Genomic DNA, 20,016 nt, shown 5'->3' with positions numbered 1-20,016 from the left:
GTCAACTCACCTTTTAATAATGAAAAGCTCTAAAAGTTCACATTTAAGCTCTAATGTGTAATTTTTATTGTTGAATTGAGAAGTGATTTTAATAGCAAGTTTTGAACTTAAGAAAAACTTTTTGAAAAAAAAAAAAAAAAAGAGAATGCGACACTATGATGAAATATTTTTGTCATATAAAAATAGATAATATTTTATTTATATGTATATTTATTATAAAATTATAAATTTAATATATATATAGTAGTCCGTAAGTTCAAAAATTAAATAAAATATATTTTTAGGGTAAAATTAATTTAATATAATAATTATGTTAATCTATATTTTTAAATTTAAGATGTTTAAAAAATAAGAGGATTAAAATTGAGCAAGTAAAAAATTGAGACCCACTTTAACATTCTTCCCCGACATTTCTACTTCAAGACTACACATTCATGATAATACTCGATTTTCATGACGTTATTTACGTTAAATATTTGATTCTAATTAATTGTAAAATTAAAAAATTATGTACAGACCAAATTTTGAAAAGTAAATGGAATTTAAATTCATAAAATTAAAATAACAGTAAAAAATAAATATTTAATTTATCAAGACCAATGAAACTAGTTAAATTAATTAATTATAATTAAAATTGTCATAATTTTAAATTTTATTTCAAAATCCATAAAAATTAAATAATGTAATCGATAGTTATATTTAATAATACTACTCAAAAGTTAAAGGAATAATTTTTTTTAATAAATAAACATGATTTATATTGTTAATTATCTAATAAATTTATTTTTCCAAAAAATAGATAAATGACTCATTAATAATCTTATAATAAATTAAAAATATAAAATGAAATCATCAATTATATATTTAAAAAAGTTTTATATTTCTTATAATTAGCACGAATTTATTTCTTATAAATAAGACCAAAAGTACCTTAGTATAATTTAAGCCAAAATATTTTTACATAAACGTTTAAGAATAAGTTTACTTTATTGTTACTACATCGAATATCGATGAGCAAAGCAGGGTCACCTGATTCTCGTTTGGCAACAAAACTTAACGTGCGAACGTTTTGCCTTAGGGAACCACAGTCCAGAGAATGAGGTAAGAAAACGCTAGTTACATTACATCAGATAACAGCACATGCCAGCATCATTTTTATGACGTGAGCGGTGAGCCTATTGGTGAAGCCACCTTGGATCACTTGCAATCACCTCCTTTAATTTCATCGCCTTTGGAATTCGGAACCGTACAACATAAAACCAAACCATGCACTTACACACAAACGCACTTCTATCGTTTCCTCATTCCCTCCCTACCTTTACCTGAGTCCTTTCCACAACAGAAAATGTCTTCTTCCTCCCTTGAACTCATCCTCACCAGCTCCCCTGACGGCCCCATCATAACTTATGAGGCCGTCACTGGTACCACCGTGGCCAAATTCTATGGTAGTCGAATACCGTGTAGAGGTTTGGCCACGGTGAACCGGGGACTGATCGCGGCCTCACATGTGTCATTGGACACGGGTGCAGGCTGGATCAATGTTTACAATTGGTATGGTTCTACTGCATTCCACAACTTTCCTGTGCCTGAACCTGTTGCTCCACTCATTGCTTACCCTGATGGAGAATTTCTCTTTGCTGGTGGCATATCAGGGAGTGTTTTTTGTCTCTCAGTTTCTTCTGGGGAAGTGATCAGATCATATGCAGCACACTCAAAAGCAGTTTCCAGTCTTCATTTGAGTGATGATCGGTCACTTGTTATTTCAGGTAGTCAGAATAAGCATAAGGGTAAGGCCATTAAAGCTTAAGCTTTAGGCCTACCAATAAAAAATCGATTGTTATTGGTTTTTAATTATCAGGTAAAAAGGTCACATATTGTTAAAAAGGGTTTCATATGTTTGCAAAAAATTTCTTCATATGTCAGTAAAAAAATTGATATATACCTTTTTCATTTAAAAATATTAGTTGTAAAATTTATTTTTGAGTGTCACATATTGTTGGGTCGATCTACAGGTAGTGAAGATGGCACAATTGTTGTTGTCCCAACCTTTAAGGTTGTTGTTGAGGCCTTCACTGAGGAAGACTTGATCTTCCACAAGTGGAAGGCCCATTCTGATTCAGTCACTGCTTTCAACTCTGGGATGGGTACTTTGGTTTCTTGCTCAATGGATTGCACATGTAAGTTTTGGAATCAGGGAAGTAATGGGGACCTCATAAGGACTGTGGCATTTCCATGTGCTATTTTTGGGGTTGCATTGGATTCATTAGGGTTAGGGTTTCATGCTGCTGGGGCAGATGGGTTGGTTTATGAGGGGGTAGTGAAGGATGAGAGCATGGAATCACTAGGTGGAGGCTATGAGGTGAATGCTTGGTCTAAGAGCCATGGTGGATCAATTGTGTCATTGGCTTTGTTAAATGAAGGGAAGAATTTGGTGTCTGCTTCAGAAGATGGGAATGTGTGGGTGTGGGATGTTGAGAAAGGTGAAGTGACAATGGTTTTGGGGAATGAAATGGTGAGCATTAGTGACATGATTGTGGCCAAGGGTAGTGGTGACTTTGGAGTTAGAAAGGGAAATAATATTGAAGTTGGGGATGGAAGTAGTGGGTTCTTCACTTCTTCTGGGTTGTGTCATGAAGAGATGATTAAGACTATGAAGCAAATCACTGAGATTGAGGAGGATTGGGATGTGTTGGTACAAAACAAGAAAAGGGCAATTGAAATGTTGGAATCTGCAATTGAAACTTATGAGAGGCTTTTGAAGCTTATTCTTAAGGAAGCTACCAAAGCCATTGAAGTGGGGGAAGAGGAAGAAGAGGAAGAGGAACAAGTGAAAGATGATGGGAAGAAGGAAGATAATTAATATTTGTTGCCGTAAATAATGTATTGGAACATGAACTTTGATATATTAATGTGGATGTAAGACTTTGAAAACATGATGCATAGTGAGATCTGTTTATTTTTTTTAATAGTTTGTTTGGTGTTTTTGTGTACTTATTTTGGGTGTTTGTTTATTTTGAAATTATATAATTTTCTTTTGGTCAAAAAGAAATATTATGATAATACAAAAATGTACATATTTTATCAATATGATAGATTTTGGTTGTGAATAAGGGAATTTTAAATATTCTTTAAGCAATGTTTTTATAGCTTGTAATCTGCCAATCATTTCATCATTTGGATTTTTTTTCCACTTCTTTTTTAAATTTTTTTTTATGAGTTTGAGCTTGAACATATTTTGACTTTAGCTAAAAGCTAATAAAAATGAAAAAAAAATCATTGCAAATTGAAAACTAATGAAAGTGTTGTATGCTATACCAAGGTGTTTTTTTTTTTTTTTAATCGCTGATACCAAGTTAAAGCATATAAAATGTCATAAAAAGAGATATTTATGTATTTTTGTTTATATATAATATATATAACTGGTTGCATCTTAAAATTAAATGATATATTAATTAAATAAAATATTGCTATTAAATACTCTATTTATTAGTTATAATGTAATTAATAGATTTAATAAACATAATATATATTTATTACATTCAAGTATTTTTTTATCAATAAGAAATATTGGAGTGTTTTCATATTAATAAATTTTCAGACCACTATAGCTAACTTAGTGCTTGAGCAGGAATAAATCTAAATGTATGCCAATGGGGATGTTGTCTCCACTATTTTTTTTTAATTTATAAATATACAGTAACTAGTTAATTTAAAAGTATAAATTATAAGCTATTTCCATATTTTCTTTTATTCTAAGGAACAATTCTTATAGTTTGAAATGTTCTAAAAAATTAATTTATAATATAAATATTTATCCCACTAATTTATTTTAATTTGACTATTTTAATTATCTCAAATAGATATTTTTAATATTATTTCTCCTCTTTTCTGTGAATATGTTATATATTATTTTTGCAACTAAATAAAGAAATTATCTTTCAATTATGTCAAATTATATTCCTTTTATCTTTATGTGTATAAATGAATTTTTAGATTCCATAAACTTTCAATCTAATATATTGTATCTCTATTTTTCATTAAATTTTAATTTTTTTATAAGAAATTATCAAATACTAAAAATAATTTTATATTAAAACTTAAATTATTGATTATAAATTCAAATTTTAGTTTATATATTTGAATATATTTATTTATTATGAATTCTAATTATAATAGAATTTCAACATTAAAAATATTTTTGGATTTTAATTACATAAAAATATTTTTATTATGTATTAAAATATTAATTTATATATAAATATTGTCCTACAATATAAAATTTCTCAACCCGCTACTGATCAAAAGGAAAAGCGGTTGAGATAAAAGAGAGAACCTATGTTTGATACTATAGATAAATTTTCAAAATTTCTGTCTTTTTCATTCTTCCTATAGATAAAAAAATATTAATAAATTTTTAAAAGAAATTATTGCTAAATAAAAGTAATTAATGCAAAATTATGAAAATTATTACATTTCATTATTATTTGGAATAAATGTAGTTTATAAAACAAATTTTTAAATGAAATTTTTTTTAGGCATATTAATTAATACATTTAAATTAACAAATATACATAAATTTATCTCATATATTTAATTGTTCTTTTGAATAAACTATTATTATTTAATTATTTAATTTTTAGCTTAATATAATATTAATAATATTATTTACCAAATGTAACCCTTTTGATTTATAGCAGTAATAATTCTCCTCTTGTAAATATTTTTCACTCAGTGTCCACCTTATAAAGTATTAGTGATAACAAATATTGATATTAATTTTTAGAAATTTTTTTAAACCATTCAATAAGACGAATGTTTCATATAAGACGAATACATTAAGATGATCAATTTTCTTGACATAAGTGTCTAACACATGAAAAACTTCATCTATAAGATATTTACTTTAAATTAATATCATTTATGATGTTTAATAACTAAATTGATCTTTGTGTATATTATTCCTTAACATATCCAAATACAATAACCTCCACAGTACTGACAATAACAAAAGAGAAAGAGGACATGCTTTTCATCAAAAAAAGATAAGCAGATCCCGTGAATCACAAAAATCCTCAAAAAAAGTTATTTTGAACTAACATAGTGTTAAGTCAAAAGACAATCATAGATCCCTCATGTTTATAAGCTTTAATGATAACAAATACAACATCTTTTAGTAAGAAAATGCATTGTAAAAGTCATTGTTTTAGACTTTATAAGACAAAGTAGTGTCTGTAAGACGAAGAAAATAAGACAAAATATATAAACTATTCTCAACGATCATTATTTATTGAGACCGGTGCTTTTAAACTTTCAAATGAATTCTTTATATCTTAATTAACAGATTGAAACTAGTTGTCTTAAAACTCACATTCTGTTAAAAGTGTATAAAAGCATGAAGAGTATTAGAACAAAGGACAAAGATCTTATATTTCACAAAATGGTTCTAAAAAAGGACTACATCCTTGCTGCACATTGACTTTGCTTCTTGTTGTTCCTGTTTTGCTACTCTGCTCTGATAAGTCCCTTGGTCTATCAAAGATAAGGAGTACGATTAGATGAAAGACATTAATTGAAGTATTTAATACACCAACAGATACTTCTCTCTCTAGATTAGACGAAGGAGTAAGACAAAGTAGTTCTATGGATCAAATTGATCAAGAAGTTGATGGTCATCTCTTTCAAAGATACTATATAAAAAGCTTTAAAACTCAAGAGAAGATAGAGATAGAAGTGTAAAGATAGAAAAATTTTGAGATGAAATATACATTTCTTAGAAAATCTTCTTTAAAAGTTTTCTTGTACTTAAACAATTTGTTGTAATCATGTCTAAAAGAGATGACAACTACAACCTTGTAATGCCTTCATAGCCATTTATAAGGTAGAGCTTGGAGTGGTTTGACTGAAAAAAAATACTTGAGGTAAAGCTTGAAGAGGTTTGACTGTAAAAGAATACTTGAGATTAAGTTTGGAGAGACCTGTTTGTAAAAAAACTAGGGTTAGTACCCATGCGACGCACAAGATTATTGTAATTTTTTATATAACAAATTATACTTGGTGACAATTTGATTCCTTTATTTTTAAAAAATATTTTATATTTAATTTGAATGCATTTTGCAATAAATAAAAAGAATATTAATGGAATACATCATAGTAATCACAACACAATTAATATATTTTTGAATTGAAGTTTTTGCAGCCATACTGATGTTGAAGATATGATGGATGACCAATGTTTTCCAAGAAACCTCCACACTTGACTTGTTTAGTTTTTGTAACTTTGCGAGATAAATTTTAAATAAGTTATTTACACCAATACATTATTGTGTTGATATGGTTAGCTCCACAGAAGGTTAATATATCTGTGTAACAAATTGTTGTGTAAGTTAGTTAAAAGTAGTATAACAATTTAACAATGAATGTAATTAAGTATACAACATTGGTACTATGAGTTTTGAGAAAAATCACAATAATAAAATAACGTGCTACATTAAAGTTACTTTTTGTGCATTAGTAAACAGACATTTTATAATATTAAATGACACATCTAATGAATTTAGTTTTACTCGGTATAAGTCCTAAACCCTAAAGTAATCTAGATATAGTGATACTATAACACACAACATAAGAAATTCGTTAATTAAAATCTTATTTCATGACTGGTATAAGCTAGTTGATGTCATTGGAGTTGGTTTGTGACCAGACTACACTTTATATTCCTGCCAAAAGATGAGAAAATTGTCAGTAATAATAAACTAACTTATTTGTAGGATTGGATCAAAAGAGGTAATAAAATTACCTTTGATTTACTGTATGCTACAAATTTTTAAACACTTCTTTGTATATTACATTCTTCACCATCTTCATCTAGTATAAGAATTTTCAATCCTTGCATGGATTTGACTCTTGAGACAACAATATAAAGTTGACCATGAGTAAATAATGGTTTTGGTAGAAATAACCTAACCTTAGATAGTGATTGTCTTTAACTTTTGTTGATAGTCATTGCAAAATAAAGGCAAAGAGAAAATTGTCTTTGTTAAAATTTGAACGGGAATCCAGGATCTGAATAGGTACTAAATTCATTCTTGGAATAAGAATGTTGTCCCCAATGTTGGTGTCGGTGATAACTGTAGCACTTATAACATTTGTACCCAAATCCGTTACTTGTAACCGTGTACCATTACACAAACCATTTGATTGATCAAGATTTTTTAGCAACATAACAGGTAATCCAACCTTTAAGGTCAACTTACGATTTGGAATTCTAGAACATTTAACATCATTTAGAAATTCATATGTAAACCATTCACCTTGAATTTCAGTTTTTTCGTCTAATGGGCAAGGTGTGTCAGAACTCAAATAAATTATTTCTTCTCCTGGTGTGAGGGACAACATGAAGTCATTTACTTGCTCAAAAGATTTTATGTCGGAGCTAAAATTGCCTTTTGTTGAAAAAAATTATTTTCCTTCATGTTATGAAGTATACTTGGATACACAAACTGAACCAATGACATTAATGGGTTCTCAACTGCTTGAATCAACAACTCTTTAAGGATAGATATTTCATCTTCCCCATTATGATCCATCAGTATGTCACCATCTCCAATTTGAAGGATCCAATTAGCAAATTTTTTGATCTCAAAAGTTGTTGCATCAGTCTTTGTAATATTGAGTCTCATGTTTTAAGTTAATTAGCTTTAGAACTTTGCAACTTTGCCATAATTTTGACAAATTAATTGTTGCTCCAACAACTTCTTCTCTGTTCCCTTTCCTAACCACTAGCAAAATTTGCCTAAAATCCCCCCCCCAATATTACAACTTTTCCACCAAATAGTTTGTCTTTATTGCTTTATAACTTGATTCTCATAATGTCTTTCAATGTGCAATCTAATGCCTCAAAATAGTGCTTATTCATCATTAGAGCTTCATCCCATATAATTAACTTTGTTGCAATTAGAAGTTTTGCATGAAGACTACCTTGAGCTATGTTGCAAGTTGATTCCTCGTTGATAAACAATAGTATGCAAAAATTTGAATGAGTAGTTCTACCACTTGGGAGAAACAAAGAAACAATATTGCTAGATGTAACATTGAGTACAATCATTCCTTTGGACCTAAGACATGCAAATAATGTATTCCACGAAAAGGTTTTTCCAGTTCCACCATAACCATATATAAAAAGAAAAAACCTCCTATTTAAAAAAAAATAGATTGTACTATCTCATTATACACTACTAATTGTTCTTTTGTCAACATATTGATAATAGAATCATGTACTTTAGTTAACTTTGTTCCGTCATAGTCAAGTTGATCGACCATAAACTTATTCTCAAATGAAAATAAATCTAACATATTGACTTCTGGAAAGCAATTATAATCTTTTAAAGACCTCCCATTTCACATAAGTAACTTTTCCAACTCATCAATAAGACAATGATTTTGCAGCTCACTATCATCAAGTTGAAAGCCTACATGAAATTAATTAGCATTTAGGATTTGTCCATTCATTCAGAATTTTTAAAAAATAGACATAAATTATAAATTTACCTGGAACATTAAGTTCTTTCCTTTTTTGGTACTAAGTATCATCATCTAGCAACCTCCAAGTGGCTGTCCAAACAACATCTGGTTTGGACATTGTAGTCATAAATAACAATGAAACAAAAAATCTTCTCAATTGTTTACCCGACGTCAATATTGGCTAGCCTCATTTATTGCATCAATATACTCTCTATCATCCATTAATAAACCCAAAGCATAACATGCATCTTGGAATCACTACAAGAAAATGACGATTTTGTGACAGTTATATGACATACATTCCGACGGTTAGAACTGCCACGAAGACACCATTGCGACGGTTGGTGAACCGTCGCAGAAATGTCCGTCACAAGTAAATTTTGCAACGGTTATGGGAACCGTTGCACAAACTGTCGCAAAATTGGAATTGCAACCCTTGCAGCACCTGACGCACTAACTGCCTCTATATTAACATTGCGACCCTTCCATCACCTGTCGCTCCAACTGCTTCTATATTAATATTGTGACCCTTCACATCGCCTGAACTGCCTCTATATTAATATTACGACCCTTTGTTTACCTGTCGCACGAACTGCCTCTACATTAATATTACGCCCCTTTGTGTACTCATCGCAGGAATTGCCTCTACATTAACATTGCGACCCATCAATCAACCATCACACAAATTGCCTCTATATTAACATTGTGACAGTTATTTAAATGACGCGATATTTATTAATTAATTATTTTTTAAAATCAAATTTTATATCATTTTTTAAAATTAATTTATTCTTTACCTGTTGCTATTATTTTCTAAAAATTAATTTATACTTTTAAATAAATTTCATATCACTTTTTTAAAAATACATCAATCATTATTTATTTTATTTTATAAATATTTTTTTATCACAATTTAGTAGAGGTTAATGCATACTTATTAATATTTTATATATGTTACAATACAATTAAACATTAATTAGATTACAATTTAGGAATTATTACAATAATATATACAACAATCATTTTATATATTTTTTGTTATAATACTTGTATATCTATTAATTTTATTTAAACTATAATATAATTAGACAAAAATAAATAACATAAGCTAATAATAAAATAAAATAAAATTCATAAACATATAGAGTATTAAATTATGCTTCTCATACAACATTAAACAAATCCAAAGAAAACACACAAGTATGTATTTAAATTTCTTAATTAGAGTGCAAAAATTAAAAACAAAAAATAAACTAAACAATGGTAGGTGAATCTAAGTCACGGCCTTCAGGAATATGACTCCCTTTAGAGGAAGACTTTCCATTTACGGAAATACATACCACCACTCCCTAAAAACCCTTTAATTAGTCTTCGGCAAAAGTAAATGCAAGTAAAATACGTACCAGGAGTCTCGTGCAGTGGTGCGATGCATCTCGTGCGGTGGCAAGATGCTTCTCATGCGATGGTGCGGTGTGTCTCGTGCGATGGTGGGTGTGTTTCGTGCAGTGGCGAGATGCTTCTCGTGCGGTGGTGCAGTGCGTCTCGTGCGGTGGTGGGTGCGTCTCATGTAGTGGCGGGATGCTTCTAGTGCGGTGGTGGGTGTGTCTCGTACGATGGTGGGGTGTGTCTCGTGCGCGCGGTGGCGGGGTGCGTCTCCTTTTCAAGGGTTTCAAGGAATTTTTTGAAGGAAAGGAAAAAATTAAAATGACTGAGCAATTTTTTTATTATTATTTTTAACATACATTACGACGATTCTCCTTAAAATTGTCGCAATATTTTCGAAATAATTATTTAATTTATTAAATATCTCCTATTTTTATTAATGACATCATACAAATATTATTAATGTTATATTTTGATTTATTTTTCTGTGTGCTCATACTAACATTTTAATATTTTCAATTTCTTCTTCTTTTTTAATTGTAATCTTTCAAGAAAATAATATTTTATAATTACTCTTGACTTTATAATTTTTAGTCACGATTTTGAAATTATATAAAGAAAAAAAAATCGTGAACCTCATGTTAAAGGAAGTATATATAAAATTGTTAATAAAATATAACACTACTAGAAAAAGACTTATCAACGTCACCAATTCTACATTGGTTTTAGTAAAACAGATATAGAAATAAAATGCGGTGGCATTTTTTTAATTATTTGAAAAATGTAAAGCATATTTACATCGGTTTTAAGGACAAACAATGTAAATATTGAGTATTCAACATCGGTTTACCGGGGAACCGATGTAGTATTAAAAACACGGTGTCAATTTTGTAAATGAAACTAAAAACATAAACATATCTACATTGGTTCTCCATATGACCGACGTAGTAGTGAATAACTTTGGCTTACCGCGCGCGACATTTCTAGAGAAAGCCCATGTGCTCTCCGAAGAAAGCCTTCTCCAATAGAAAGCTTCCTATCGTTCTCCAATAGACAAACCTTACCTCTCCGCTCACGCTCTCTATCGTCACGCTCCTTTCCCCGCCGTCTCCCTTTCATTTTCACGCAGAGTATCATGTGTCACCTCCTCCGCCATCACTCGTAAGCCTACTTTACTCTTCCCTTTTCCATTTCTGATTCTCAACACTTTCGCATTCTCACTTTATCTTAACTCGTCAACTTCCACATCATCTAATTCTCATTTCAGATTCTAATTGCATCCAGTTAGGGTTTAAGGATGATTAATGTTTGTATTTCGTTAATGTACTGATTGAGAAGCACTATTGATTTTCAACCTCTGTTTTGTTTTTGCAACGGAAGTTGGGGTGAAAGATTTTGTGCACTTAGATGATTTTGATCAGGATAGTCTTTTGAAGATGTTGGATCAGGCCATTGAGGTGAAGGCATTGTTAAAGTCAGGGGACAAGACATTTTGTCCTTTTGAAGGGAAGACCATGGCGATGATATTCACAAAGCCCTCCATGAGAACGAGGGTTTCGTTTGAGACTCACTTTACATTGTTAGGTGGCCATGCTACATATTTAGGACCTTGTCCTAGATTTTGTATGTTCTACCTTATTTGCAAGAAACCGTGGTTTCCTTCCTCCTCTGGAAAATGTGATCGTGTCTTCCCAGGCTTTTGCTACTTATGATTTGCCTTTACATGTGGCTAAAACCAATAAGGAACTTGTATCCCATCCACAGGTTCCCTTGAGTATCTTAATATTGCTTTGCTTAAATTTATATCTTAATAGTCTAAACTTCAACACTTAGAGTTAGAAGACAATTTTGCTTCTCTTTTTAGGCAAATGTTATCTGCTACTAGTGCCAAACCTTCAGAAAATTTTTTGCTTTCATTTTTAAGCTTATAATCGATATATTGTATTCCTATTGATAAACAAAAATTCTGAGCTTATCCCCATGAGATGCATTGCTAGGGAATACTTTTGTGTTAACACTAAAATGGTTTGTGGTTGTGACTGTTTAATTACAAGCCATTATAATCATAAAAAAAGTTAGATTGGTTATAAGTTATTTTAACATGCTTGATCTTCTTGTTGTAGGCGTGCGAGAGCTGTGTGAGGAGTTTTAGACATGAGCCTTTCACTGAGACCACATGTAAATTGGGAGTAGCTTTATGGGTTTCGTTTAGATTCACTAATGCTATTGTATTTTTTTGTTTGTGAGAATATGATGGTGATAGATATATAAAAGAAGCCTGTGAAAGGAAATAAAAATTTCTAAAAGCCATGATATATGATTTTTATAAAAAGCATAATAATTAAAGAAAAACATCATGATTACTTATGATCCCCTGTTTCACTTCACCTTCCTCTTATGATCCCCTGTTTCACTTCACTTTCCTTATTCACTTCTATTTTTCTTTATGAGATTATTCACAATATTACTTTGCACAATTTTGTACTTTATCTCTAAGGTGCTCTATCATCAAGTGTTAGGGTTGTTGTCTTGGCTTAAAGAAATTGAAAAACCACATGAGAACAATGTTCTCGTGCTCTTCTGCATACTTTCTTCGATTTGCATCATTATTGTGGACCTGAAACATTGGTATCCAATGAATTTAATTGGCTTAATTCAATGTCATAATTTAAATCGGATTAATGTTAAGTTTTGACTAGGTGATGGAGGATTACTGTTTAAGGGTTTATATTATTACATATAAAGTATGAAATTGGATTTGGATTTGGATTTTGATGTGATGGGTTTTGAATTTTCAAGGACTATTCGGAGCTGTTAAAGAATGCTTTAGATGCGGTGATGTGAACTTGCTTGGTAGTTTTGTGGAAAAAGGTACAAGGATACAAGTCTAGTTTTACATAAATTATTGAATCAATGGTTTGCTTGATCCAACTTGTTGGAAAATTATTGTAACATCCTGATGGCATTATATTTAATAGAATTAAATAATATTAAAAGCTAAATATGACATAATTATGGGTTTTCTTCGAGATGTAGTTTATATTTAACAAAAGTTAAATAATTTTAATTTACATATTGTGGGTTATCTATACTATATTAATATATTGTATAATATTAATATTAATATTTTATTATGGGTCATCTATTCTATTGGTATGGGGATGAAAGAAAGATTTTTATTTATTGGCTTGAAATATTTATTGCATGTGAATATTTATTAGTTTAAAAGTAAAAAGAAATAGCTTTACTAGAATTGATACTAAATGAAAATAGTATAACCCTTTTCCCCATTTTGAATAGACCACTTAACCAATGCATTATGCTTTGATTATTATAGAGTGCTCCACAACCACAATTGGAGAGTCATGAGCTGTGTACCATGACTTTGGAGTACAAAAGAGAGTGTGGCAGGAATAATTAATGTGTCTGGTGTTTTGAATTGGATTTTGATTTTTATTTAGGGAGCTCTGTACCATAAACATCTGATTTTGATTGGTAATGTGGTATCAATATTGTTCCCACTTGTAAATTGGATTACACATTTGGATTTGTTTGTTTTTTATCAGATCTGGCACTACTTTCCCTATCACATTTGGATTTCCATTTCATTTTTATGGTTATGCTACTATAAGGTGTCATCAATATTTATTCATTTCATTAAAATTTATACATAAGCATGTATATTATAATTTGTTTGTGTGATTTTTGTATTTTGGTGGCCAAGTTAATCTTGATTAACCATTATATATAGATGAAAAATCTGCATGATATATATATATATATATATATATATATATATATATATGTGTGTGTGTTCATTACAGCTAAAACCAAAATGATTTTAAAAAAAAATGCAATTTACATCGATTTTCTAAAGAACCGATGTAAATTTATGTATAAATCTACATCGGTTAAATCTACATCAGTTTTCCTGAGAACCAATGTAAATTTATGTATAATCTACATCGATTTTAAAACTGATGTAGAAGTGTATATATTTTCTAAGTCGCTCTATTCGACATCGATTTTAGAACCGATGTAGATGACTTCGTAGAACCGATGTAGATAATGCATCCTGTAGTATTGTAAGTTTATTAATATAATATACATTATACTTCCCAAAAAAATGATTACTTTTGGTCTAATCTACTATTAAATATGTTTTTAATCCTAAACTTTTATCAAATTTCACTATAACTTTTGAACAAAATGATATTTAATTTGTATTAAAATAAGTTTTAAATTTTAAATAGAGATTATATACATATATATTTATATATTATTTTCAAACCTATAATTGAGTTTTAAGTTAGTATTTTTGAAAAAGATAACTTAATTTATCAAATATTTCATATGTAATTAACCATTAAAATAATAAATTTTATAAATTATTTATTAGTTGTTCAATTTTCTCGATTTCATCCATAATTAAGATATATTATTAATTTCATTAACACATAAAAAATTGTAACATTTTTTTTAATTTTCAGTTTTCCAGTATTAACATAAAACATTTTTATTCTAAAATAATTTAAAAGATATAAAAATAAAATTAATATAGTATATGAAAGTATTTTTTCTTTTTTAATATTTCTAAATATAATTACATGTCATAATGATTTTACTTTTCTATTCTTTTTTTATTGAAAGAATAATTATAGAATTTTGGAGTGTGCGTGGCTTTGTGTTAATTTTTTTTTCTTTCAATTTCTGCCTTATAGATTACGAAAGTTTACTACAAACTACATCAATATAGATAAATTTTGCGATAGTTATTTGGATCCGTCGCATAAATTGTCGCAATATTGACATATTTTCCGATAGTTGGGAGTAACTGTCGTGCAAACTATTGCAAAATCAAAGCAGTGATAGTTTCACAATAACTGTCGCAATTTGTCTGTCGCAATTCATTATTTTCCTTGTAGTGAATGTTTCATAAGTCTTATCATCAACTATTTTGATACTTTCATAATCAATACAACCATTTTGCATAGTCAACAAAATCCTCATATAGTATAGTTCAGTTGTTCCAAGAGGAATATAGCTAAGTCTACCAATGGAATACCCTTATTTCCTTGGTCTCCACACTTTTTGCTAACTTAAATATACAAATTTAGTAGAATACTTTGCATAAGTCAAAATTTTGCCCTTAAAGAATGTTTTGTTAGCCTCAAACCAAGCCAAAAACATGATATTCAATTGCTAATTATGGTCAACAACATCGTCAATCTTCTCATCATCTCTAAAGAACACTAATTGTTCATTTAGAAGATGAAAATTTAACCTTTGCATTAGTGGCCATCTTTCATGAATATCAAAAGCAAAGAGTCTCTAAACAGCCTCACATGGTGAGAGATATTTGCAATCATAGTATCATTTAATCTCATCAATTATTGGTGACTAATCCTCCTTTCTAGTGTTATTGCTAATTTCAATTATAACTCTACCACGACCTTTGTTGAGATACTTGAACAAATACTTTATGAAATTAGATTTGTTGCAATACTCAATATTGATATGGCCTTTGTACCTCATCAAAATAATAGGACTATATGGAACCACACTCGTATTATCAAGGTTGACACCACTTTTGTGGATAAATAGACCTAAGTCTCTTCGCCCGTAAGATAGGTACCCTTCGTCATCAATTGTAGTTCACTACTAGAAAATTACTATTTAACGTCGTCAATTCTACATCGGTTTAGGTAAAACCGATGTAGAAATCAAATGCGGTGGCATTATTGTAAATAAGTATATAATATAAAGCATATTTACATCGATTATGGATGGGACCGATGTAAATATTGAGTGTTCTACATCATTTTTAATGGGACCGATGTAGTATTGAATACGCGGTGGCAATTTTGTGAATAATTATAAATATATCTACATCGGTTCACCCAATAACCGATGTAGTATTGAGAAGCATAAGAACCCTATTTCCACGAAGAACTCTCATTTCAACCCTATTTTTTCAAACCCTCCCTCAGCGCTGCTCGTCCACCGAAGCCACTGCGCATCATCGCCGCTGTGCCTCGTCACCGCTACGCCTTGTCATTTCTGTTCGAGTACATTGTTTTCCTTTTTATTTCCTAGTGATTATTCTTTTACTCTCTTTTGATGGCCTTTTAGTTGGTGCGTTTGCTAATGAATCAAATCTTTTAATTTTATTTCTCCTAAATTTATGTCTATGATTATTTTTTTGTGGTGGAGAATGGTGTCTATGAATCAAATCCTTTAACTTTTTTTGGTGTTGAAAGGGCATGGTTTATTAAATTCGATTATTATTTTTAACCATTATGATATTTTTGGGGCTTACCTTAAGTGTAGATAGTTCAGGGGTTTGTTGCTGTTTGAATCAATTTCAATTTCAAATTCAAATTCAATCTAAATTTTGAAGAATTGTTATTTTTACTCTATGTTTTCTCAGCAATTGGTTTTGTAATATGGTTTTGTTTGAATTTAGTTATAGGTAGATTTAGCCATCTTCTATGAAAATTTTGACTTGTACTTTTATAGGTAAAGTTCTAGTCTTTAGTTTAATCCAAGCCTAATTAATTATAGAGTGGCTATCGAAGTGCTCTAGAGCTGGTTCTTCTTTTGGACTGAAATAAAGAGGTGAGTTTTGTGCCTGAACAGCGGTCCATGCACTAGCTGTGTTATGCGCCAAAGTGTACATATGTTGTTGGATTTGGTGGCAAGTGATGATATTAAACATAAGTTGTATGGAAGAGTACATTCATCGGAGAGTTAATGTATATGAGAAGTATGTGCCTTTTGACATTGAGGACAAGTTTGAAAGAGGAACAAATGGCGTTGATTCCTACATTTCTGTGGGTGGTGATGAGTCATTGGTAAAAGACTCCCAGAATCCTATTCATATAGCAAATATCTTGAAGACATTGTTTTTGATACTTATGTGGTACACGTTCAGCCTATTTTTGACCCTGTAAGTTCCTAGTTTATCCAGTTTAGTGTTTGTGATGCAAATACTTTTTTCTTTTTTTCTTATTCTGAACTACTGTTTTGAACAGGTATAATAAAAGTCTATTAGGAGATCATATGGGACAGTTCCCAGCTCCTTTTATGATGAATACCATCCACTTTACAATGCAAGTTGTTTTATCAAAATTTATCACCTAGTTTTGGTCTCATAGATTTGAGACTAATGTTTGTTTTTCTTGGAGGGATTACTTTTTGAGAGGTAAATTTTCAATTCCTTTACCTCATTCTTGCTATCATTGGTTTTAATAAAACCTACCACTTTGTTATGTTGATTAGATATACAATGGTGTAACTTCTTAACACATTTTGGGTAGTAATTTTTCTTATAACTTAATGAATGTTATGAATGCGGAATGGCATCAGTTATATTTTCACTGCTAGTTTTGATTTAAAGTAATTTGTATTTCTCTGTGGTGATGTTATATCTTCTGAAAATAGAAATTATTTTTCTCACATTTTTCTACTCAAATATCAAAATTCTAGCAGTACTATTGTGGTCAAAACATGTAAACTTTTTGTGGCTTGGAATAAAGACTAAGTCAAACATACTTCACGCTCATGTTTGTATGTCAAGTGACTGTTTGTATGGTGTGACAAATTAGCCCAACTTATCGCCTGTTGCCTGGTCAATTATGTGATGAATGTTGAAAAGTATCAAAATTTGGCTAAACAGTCCTTTCATTTTGTTAGTTGTCATCTAGAAGACTGAAACATGTTCAATGTTAGTCTCTATGCAATGCACTTCCAGTTTTTTCGCTTCTAAACATGCCATTATTTTGACTTGGTCAACTATATGAAAGCATACAACTATTGGAATATGGCACCCAAATCCTTTTTTAATCATTAAGTTTATTCTAGAATGATATTCAATTTCATCTTTTTTTTTATTTCTTCTTAATTTCTTTTGGTTTTAGTGAGTTGGCAAGTCCAACTAGAACTAAGAAGGAGAGCTAGTTGAGCTACTTTTCAGTTTTAACTATTGGAATAATTTCAATTTTAGTCTTTTTTTTAAATGAAGATTTATTAAAAAGGAAAGAAGTTATAAACTCTCCAAATTCATTTTTTCCTTAATTCCAAGAAGTTATAAACACCCCCTTCTAATAATTTAATAGTGGAAGCTCACCTAGGTTCCAATTTTGAATAATTGGCCTAAATCATCAATTCTGGTTATTTGCTGACTTGAGTATCTATTTTTCCATCGAAATGCACAAATTTGCTAGCAATATGAAATGGTCTAACAACTCCTAGGATAATTGAATGTGCCAATTTTTATGCTATTCTTTTTTTTTCCCACTTATGCTAATCTTCTACCTTGAAGCACACCTTTTTTTTGTGCAGATTTCTCACCACTTATTACATTAACTTTTATATCAACTAATGCCACAGATGGACTTTGCCTTTAACAGTTATACCAACTACTTTTGGAACTGCAATGGATGTTAACTTGAGCAATGCATCTCTAGTTTTCATCTCTATCACATTTGCTACAATGGCTTGTTCCATTTCTCTTCTTTTCATGTAGAACACGTGAAATCTTAATTCTATCAGATTCTACTTTTTTTCCTATTTTAGTGGAATTAACTATTCCTATTCTTATATACCTTTCCTTCTCTCTTACAGTGTAAATCTGCTGCTCCAATTTTCCTCCTTCTGTTTGCTTTTGCATTTAGGTGAGTTCCTTGTCATTTGTCTTTGTAACCACTATAATTATGTGATTCTTTTAATTACTTCAGATAAATGTTAACATTCTAAAATTTAAGCAGTTGCTTCAATAAGATAATTCATAGGTGTATTGCGTTAATGAAATTTTTTTTTATTATGAAGCGTTGCATAACCCAGAAGGCATTAGGTGTGTATAATCATTATGTACAGAAATAGTTATTTATTCTATAATCAGGTATAATTCTTTTAAATTGTCATGCTAACAATTATTTTAAATTTTCAATTAACATTTCTATATTTTCTAATCTGTTGTATTTTTTGTTTTGCTAACTTTTTTTAATTAGTTCTCAAGCAATTACATGTTTTGTTATGCATCTTGTAGATAAAGATAATTTGTGTTCATATAATTATTTTTACCTGTTTTTTGACATTTACTTTTGAACATATATATTGTGATATGGGTAGTCACTATTAAATTAAACATCTCAATGGGGGATAGTGATTCGATGAATGCATGCTAGATATGAAATCGGTAAAGGGAGATAAAGTTGCAAAATACGAATGCAATGAAATTGAACACCATGTAGTTACTTTGTAGCTTTACACTACCAAAAACCAGAAGAAACTTCCACTAACATATTTGGGACTTGTTTGATTATTCAGACTGTTGGCACAATGGTGGGTCATCGAGATTACTCGTTTGCTTCTACATGGCCAATATATGGTGGTTGCTGAGCCTGCAGATTTTGTGCATGTTTATAGTACAAAGGCAGACTACAAAAAATGTCAAGAGATTAATTTCTTTAGGGAAATTTTTGGGGTTTCTCTGAGTCCTGATGATGAGTGTATGTATATTGGAATCTAGGACCAGACTTATGCAACCTTGCTACAGTATAATAGGAAGCAACAAATAATTAAGAGACATTGATTATAATTTAATTTATCAAATAATGAAAAACAAATAATTTTATTTATTTATTAATAATTTGACATTTTATTTTTTATAATTTTTCTCATGACTTTTTGAGATGTCTCATCATTTACTGAAAAACAAATAATTTTGTTTATGTTGTTGCTAGGTGTCATCAATATTTATTTGCTTCATTAAAATTTATACATAAGCATGTATATAATTTGTTTGTGTGATTTTTGTTACTGTAATTTGGTGGCCAAGTTAATCTTGATACATAATATTTGTCCATTATATTTATATATAAAAAATATTTCTAATATTTATATATATGTTTATTACAAGTAATTAGAAAGAATATAAAAACAAGCATTATTTTTTTAAAAAAAATGCAATCTACATTGGTTTTCTTGAGAACCGATGTAGATTTATACATAAATCTACATCGGTTTCCCTGAGAACTGATGTAAAAGTATACACAAATCTACATCAATTTTCCTGAGAACCAATGTAAATTTATGCACAATCTACATCGG

The 20,016-nt window shown here is 29.9% G+C and overlaps 2 protein-coding genes across 2 annotated transcripts; one reads left to right on the top strand and one right to left on the bottom strand.

Annotated features, from left to right (window-relative positions):
* Positions 1-970: 970 nt before the first annotated feature.
* Positions 971-3,721, top strand: LOC109799185 (protein ROOT INITIATION DEFECTIVE 3). The gene is made up of 2 exons (XM_020359725.2): positions 971-1,766; positions 2,013-3,721. Exons 1-2 carry the CDS (start codon positions 1,346-1,348, stop codon positions 2,858-2,860), a joined length of 1,269 nt encoding a protein of 422 aa, XP_020215314.2. The 5' UTR covers positions 971-1,345; the 3' UTR covers positions 2,861-3,721.
* Positions 3,722-6,999: 3,278 nt separating this feature from the next.
* Positions 7,000-7,679, bottom strand: LOC145950353 (uncharacterized). Its single transcript, XM_083061443.1, has 2 exons — positions 7,487-7,679; positions 7,000-7,376 (listed from the first exon to the last, which is right to left on the bottom strand). The coding sequence occupies exons 1-2, from the start codon at positions 7,677-7,679 to the stop codon at positions 7,000-7,002; spliced, it is 570 nt and encodes a 189-aa protein (XP_082917569.1).
* Between the last annotated feature and the right edge of the window lie 12,337 nt (positions 7,680-20,016).

Source organism: Cajanus cajan, chromosome 8 (assembly GCF_000230855.2).
Source record: "Cajanus cajan strain Asha chromosome 8, NIPB_CcT2T_4, whole genome shotgun sequence".
Lineage (NCBI taxonomy): Eukaryota > Viridiplantae > Streptophyta > Magnoliopsida > Fabales > Fabaceae > Cajanus > Cajanus cajan.
Note: the sequence above shows the minus strand (reverse complement) of the source record. Positions and strands in the feature narration are given on the sequence as shown.